Here is a 7,190-nt window from a genome sequence, read left to right on the forward strand (position 1 = left end):
TCATTCATGATAAGATCTGATTAAACTTTTAAAATATCTGAAATGATTTATCATGTACTCCAGGTTGCAGCAATTCTAACATAAGTTTGTCTTGCATAATCTGTAGCATATCTTAGATAAATAATTCATAGTTCTTTCTGTTTCATAATTTTTAACATTTTGGATAAGAAGGAAATCAAATATAGAAACTTTAACTATTAATAACTTTAAAAAAATTTTAATTCACATTTAGAACACGATGTATAAATTAGTCATAAAAGGTATTTTAGTAAAATTAAATATTTAATTTCCATTATTTTATATGTTATAATAAAAAATTATAGTCAAGATATGTTTCAAAGATTGGCAGGTTAGTTCTACTTCTACTCCTAACAAGGTCTTCTTTGTCGACTCTGACGATGATTTAAAAAAGGGCGACCGAAGTGTATCTCTGCTTGCCTATGTTGCTTTAACCTCCATCCTTCAGAGGGCCGTTTGGGTTCGCAACTAGGCTCCATCTTGTGCAGCTTGCCATGGTGTTTTTGTTCCCATTGTTGTTGTATAAGTTCTGGCTGTTGCAGTTTGCAAAAGATGCAAAGTTAAGGACCTGATTGCTTTTTCCTCTTGTTATTGAGTCTTTCTTTACATTATTACTACAATCGATGCATTTAGATATTGTAGTAGGTAATGGTCGCGGTAATATATGATAAATTATTTGTTGTTACGATGATAATCTTAATGACAAATCAAGGCATATAAATCCATTAATGTTATAGCTACACTTCTTAAAAAATATGTTAGAAACATATTTATTATTAATTGTTATTAAACATTTATGTCCATTACCATAAACAACATATAAACATATTTAATAGATGGAGAGGTCATAGTCGTGTGAGCACACAACTTAAGATGCTAGTTTTTCAGGACTTATGTGTAATTTGCACATTCACAAGGAACCTCTATGTAAAACTGGCTATATTCCCAGTTTGCACATATATATATTATTGTGCTGAGGTAGTAACTCGGTTTATGCTTAAAAAATTGTAGAATACTCTAAAATTACTAATGCATGTGTATGAGAGTTCTATATAAATTATTATTATGTCTAAGTGTCTCCTTAATCATGCAGACTTATCATAGATTATATCCATATACTAAAGTAGTCTTGGCTAGAAACTCCATCTCAAAGACCATACCATGAAGTAATGCGTCTCAACTCCGTTATACACACCTTCTTAACCAACGATAGATAAGGGTAATATAGTACGATGGACCAACCAACGACCCATCCATCTGATTCATAATACTATACCCTTTTGGAGAAGTTGTTTGAAACCACCATCACATCACGAATACGATGACAAGAGGAAAATAAGACCCTATAGAGAGATCATATCAGGTACCCAACCAGAAGTGTGCGTGAGTTCCACACGCACACGTGACACCATGCCTAAAACTTGAACAACTCGAATTGCATGCACATCATCTCTTGAGAAACCATATGTCATGAAGTGCATCACAGTCCCATTAAATACGGGCTTCTAAAATAGCGGTAGTAGATAGAGCATAATAACATAATAGTAGACCAACCAACCCATCCCATTCATAATGTGCATAAGATACTACTCCCTCTGTTTTTTGAGACCTTTTCCCCTAGTAAAACTTTTTTAAATTTGATCAAGTCTATAGGAAAACACAATAGTATTTTGAATACAAAACAAACATATTACGAAAACATACTCAATGTTAGATTTAATTAACATATTATGAAAGTGACTTATTATAATATAAAACAGAAGGGTTTCCTAGTGCGTCCTTTGAGAAAAGTTGCTTGAGAATTGAAAATGATACAATATTAGAGCAAGTTTAATAGTATAGCCACTACTGGCTCCAAATCATCTATAGTCAATTCATATAATAGTTACCTATAAACATACGGTACACAATTAATATTTGGTCCCACGTGTCATACGTACATACATCTTGAAGTCTGTGCTATAGCTGACTATAAACATGTAGCTCGCTGTTCTTCTCTCTCCTCTCTTATCTTCTCAAAATGTGTTTATAGCTGGCTTTATAGTCTGCTATTGTACCTGCTTTTACGAACACATTGATAAAAATTAATAAAGGAGATCCAACAGAGAATTGGAGAGGGAATAAGGCTATCTTATGATGCCATAATTAGAGCAGGTACAATAGCAGGCTTACAGCATGCTATAAATATATTTTAAAAAGATAAAGGAAGAGAGAGAAGAGCAGCGGACTATAGATTTGTAGCCAGCTGCAGCACGGACTCCAAGACGTAATATGTGTATAACATGTAGGACCAGATATTAATGGCATAGTAAGCAAGTATTGTATAAATTAACTATTACATTGGCTATAGATAATTTAGAGCTAGTAGTGGGCTACACTATTAAACTTGCTGTTAAAACACCATCATAATTGTTGAGGAAGATTAAGTACATGTACGTGAAACGAGAAAACTATCAATTAATGAAGTTTTAGTTCTGTTAAATTTAAAAATAGATTTATATGATAGTAGTATTTTAAAGTAGCTTCTATATGAAAAGATTTCCATATGAAATACACCGTTTAATCGTTTATTAAGAAAAGCGCGCTAACAAAAAGTCTTAGCTAAAATCTAGTACTCCTAGATTGTATAATCTTAATCGAACTAAACATGTCTCATCAAACCAAATCTTTCTCGTTCTCCTAGTCTATGATCGAGTCGAGTCGATCGGACTACTTTACTGCACACGACCCTTCAAACCCGAAATACCAGCCCTTAATTCCCCGGTCCTTTTCCCCCAAATAACAGTAATTAAGCGGGGACACACACAGGCGATCAAAAAAACCCAACCCCTCCTCTCCTCGCCGCCGCCGCCCATGGCCAGCGACCGCCGCTACTACTACTTCGAAGAAGACGATGGCGATGGCGAGGAGGAGGTGGAGTGGCTGGCGATGGAGGCCGACGAGGACGACGTCGGCCTGCTCGAGGAGGACGACCTTCACCTGCGGCTTCCCGACGACCGCCCCGCGGATTGCTGGGTGAGCATGCGCTACTACTACACCCCCCATCATCACTTCATCACCACACCACACCACACCACGGGAGGGGGATAGATAGGGGGCGAACTCAACTCGCTCGATGGATGCGTGCTAGGCCGCCTCCTGATCGTGCGCGGCGCGGTGCTCGAATCCATCTAGTAGGAAAAAAAAAAGAGTCGTCCTCTGATTTTTTTTTTTTATTTTGTGCCGTTTGGGTTATCCTGCCTGCGTCATGGGTGGAGTATAGTAATGCGGCTGATTGCACACAACAAGATATTATGGAGAAGACGCCGTCTGGTCGCTTACCGGATCGGGATGGGGATTGGCTTCTTATCTTGTACTACTAGTAGTAATGCCGATTGTTTTTGGAATTCCGGTGTGTGATTTGAGAGAAAAAAACAAAGTATTTTAAATTAATTGCTCTTGTTTGCACCCTCATAATAACTACATTAGTTCCAATCTGGTTTTACCTCTAAGTATTAGGATTTAGGAGTTCAAAATCAATTCAATCCCTCTTTTCGCTGCAAGGGTTTGATCATCTGCATCAAAAATCATCCAATTCTCACAAACTAGTTGTCCTTGTAGCTTTGTATTATAATTAATTTGCCTTTATTACATTCTGATGATTTTTTTTTTGCAATTATCGTATCTTAGAACATGTAAATTTGGTTTACAAATAAAATGGTTGACATGCGCAGCTTTGTTTCTTAAACTTGTACATTATTACTACATTTATTATTGTGGACAACTTCAAGCAGCGCATGAGCCATGTATGCTGCATTGGATGCATTCGTTTCTTTGTGCTGATTAGCTTAATATTTACAAATCACCATTTTTTTAATTTAGCTGCTAATTAGGGTATCACGAATAGATATCTTTCGCACAATTTACCTATGTTTGGTTAAGTTCCCGTCTGTCACCACCAATGCATTGATCTTTACTGTAAAAACTGTGCTCCAAATAATTTATCTTGTTGTTCTCACAGAAAAAATATTATCATCTCCACATTGCCTGGGATTTGTCATTTATGCATTCAAATCAAGTGAATGGAACTGAAGCCTTAATTTGTTTTTTTTTTTCTCCTGAGAAGATCTATTTAGTTATTTTGACATGTATAACTGTTGTTGTAGGCCATCACACAAGAGTCACTTCCTGTTGCCCAGGTAATGGTGCTCTTGTCATTCTTGCCATTTCGAGATTCAGATTATGTTGGTCCTACCTATACTTGAGATCAATTGACTGTTTTGTGTATCTACTCTACCCACAGCAACAAGACCTGTCTATGGTAATGAACTTGCTCAACATAAAGCAGCACCATGCACGCACACTCCTTATCCACCACCGGTGGAAGATGCATTGCATTTATGATCACCTTGACAGAAAGGGGCGGGACCGCATGCTCAGTGAGGCATGCATTATTTTGCCGAAGAATAGCATGTCAGCAGCTAGCTCAACAAGTGTTACCTGCAATGTGTGTTTTGAGGACTTCTCAATGACTGATGTCTCGACCATGGACTGTGGGCATTGCTTCTGCAATGACTGTGAGTCCCTACGAACCCTTCAGCAACTTCCTTCTGATGTCCTGATCCTTACAGCTATTACATTACTATAAACCTTTTTATTCGGTGGCATTCGATTTTCCTTAAGAATATTCATCAACCTAATGTATCAAATAGTTTCTAGGTTTTCATAAAAATGAAAAACAGTAGGACATATTTGTTAGCAAAACACTGCACATTTTCTTACCTATCTTTTTTTTTCTTCAGGTTGGACAGAGCACTTCTTTGCATCCATTAATACTGGCAACAAGCAGATTCGGTGCATGGAGGTTAAGTGCAAGGCCATTTGTGATGAGGACATTGTGCGCCGCCTCCTCAGTCTGAAGTACCCTGCTGCATCTAAGCGCTTCAATCTTCTCCTACTTGAGTCTTACCTTGAGGACAATGACTCAGTGAAGTGGTGCCCCAGTGCCCCACACTGTGGCCGCGCAATCCAGGTAGGCACCGGCGAGAGGTACTGCGAGGTCGCTTGCCCCTGTGGTGTCAGCTTCTGCTTCAACTGTGCAGGGCAGGTGCACTCGCCTTGCCCATGTGCCATATGGGAGAAGTGGAAAGCTAAGGGCCATGGAGACTCGGATAGCGTCAAGTGGATTCTTGCCAACACCAAGAGCTGCCCCAAGTGCTCCAAGCCCATCGAGAAGAACGGTGGCTGCAACCTTGTCCATTGCAAGTGCGGCCAGTGTCTATGGTAAGCTGTTGTCAGTTGTTACACACATATCCACGCAGGGTTTAGCGGTGGGAGCTTTTCATCATTTGGTGAGTGAGCTTGCTCTCTATGGTGATCGGCAACCTGGGAATAGGCAATGGTGTATCTAGCTTAAAATCAGTTTTTCATCTCCTTGATTACTACTCTCTCTGTCCCAAAATAATTTAACCTAATACTTCCTCCGTACTCGTAAAGGAAGTCGTTTAGGACAGCGACACGGTCTCCAAAACACAACTTTAACTTCTTGTTTCTATAAAATATTTATTGAAAAGTGATAAATGTATACTTTTATGAAAGTATTTTTCAAGACAAATATATTCATATAATTTTTACATTTTCAAACTCAACAACTTGAGAGTTATTCATGATTTATATTCCCAAGGTTTGACTTAAACATTGTCCTAAACGACTTCCTTTGTGAGTATGGAGGGAGTACGAGATATGACACATACTAGCACTGTCTAGATTCGTAAAATTAAGATGTGTCACATTCCGTACTAGATTGGTTTATTTTTGGACAGAGGGGTACTCCAGTATCTTGAATTGCTGACCCTACTGAATGCATGCAGCTGGCTCTGTGGTGGGCCTACCGGGAGGGAGCACACTTGGGATAGCATCTCCGGCCACAGCTGCAACCGCTACAAGGAGGAAAACGGCGACAAGGTGGACACCAGCAGACAGCAGATGCAGCGGTACACGCACTACTGGGACCGTTACAACATCCACGCCGGCTCGTACAAGGTGGAGCAGAAGGATCTTGGGCCTGCCGTCGAGGAGCAGGTGAAGAAGCTGGAGTCGAACCTAACAGGTCCGAAGATGAACTGGGACGGAAGCTGGCTCGCCATGGCGTACCAATCCCTGCTCGCATCGCGGCAGGTGCTGTCGCGGTCGTACGCCTTCGCCTACTACATGTTTGGCGGCGGCGAGGTGAAGACGCACCCGTCAGAGCGGGCGAGCCTCGCCGTGGCGCAGAACCTCTTCGAGGACCGGCAGGAGCAGCTGGAGCGCCACGTTGAGCATCTCTCCAAGGAGCTCGCCACGGACTTGCTGGGGCTGCCGGAGGAGGAGATCGTCCTGAAGAAGGTGGAGATTGCCAACCTCGCCAAGATCGTCCAGGCAATCTGCGGGCAGTTGTACAGGTGCATCCAGGACGAACTCCTGCCACTGCTCGTCCAGCCCATGAACATTGCCGCGTACCAGCCGGACGGCCCTGACAAGGCCAAGGAGTTCATCGGGGCTTGACATACAGACAAGGCTAGCTTCCAGTTTGGCAGCTGCCGCTAACCTCACTGTGCTTATCAGGTAAGTTTACGGATGATCTAGGCTGCTTAGAGGGTCCTGCAGTAAGAGAAGTAGAAAAAAATATATATATATATCAGTATGTAGATTTGACTTACTTACGCCTGAGCGAAGGACGTAATGTTCATTCGAAATTAAAGTGCTATACTTGCCTTATTTTTTGGTTGTTGGGGCGTATTTTGGTTTCAAAATAGTATTCTAAGCATTGACCATTCTTCTCATAAGATAGATAATTCTTTTTTTTTCCGTGAGGTAAGGGCAGGAGCTATGTCGATTTCATTTCAGGAAGGAAAGAGAGTTTTTACATCACACTGGTTACATGGATCCTAAGATCCCCCCCTAGGGGCAGCTAGGATAGATAAATTCTTATACTAGCTATAAAAGCAATATTGAGTGGAAACACTGTACAATTCGGGCATATTGATTTACATGGTTTGTATAAAAAAACATGTATTTGTAATTTGAGTGACTGTTACTGTTAGTGATCAAAATCTACGAACTTTGACATTTGAAATTAAAATATATATCCTATAAAATTAACTTAGGCAGTATTTAAACATTGTTCAGAAGATTCTCCTAATCTGCCGCAAAAC

General features: G+C 40.3%; 1 protein-coding gene across 1 annotated transcript; it reads left to right on the plus strand.

The window, feature by feature from the left end:
• The first annotated feature begins 2,791 nt into the window (after positions 1-2,791).
• Positions 2,792-6,788, plus strand: LOC127765856 (probable E3 ubiquitin-protein ligase ARI1). Its single transcript, XM_052290817.1, has 5 exons — positions 2,792-3,033; positions 4,164-4,196; positions 4,301-4,574; positions 4,800-5,280; positions 5,868-6,788. The coding sequence occupies exons 1-5, from the start codon at positions 2,872-2,874 to the stop codon at positions 6,538-6,540; spliced, it is 1,623 nt and encodes a 540-aa protein (XP_052146777.1). The 5' UTR covers positions 2,792-2,871; the 3' UTR covers positions 6,541-6,788.
• The last annotated feature ends 402 nt before the right edge of the window (positions 6,789-7,190 follow it).

The sequence above is a fragment of the Oryza glaberrima genome, chromosome 3, assembly GCF_000147395.1.
Source record: "Oryza glaberrima chromosome 3, OglaRS2, whole genome shotgun sequence".
NCBI classification, from domain to species: Eukaryota; Viridiplantae; Streptophyta; class Magnoliopsida; order Poales; family Poaceae; genus Oryza; species Oryza glaberrima.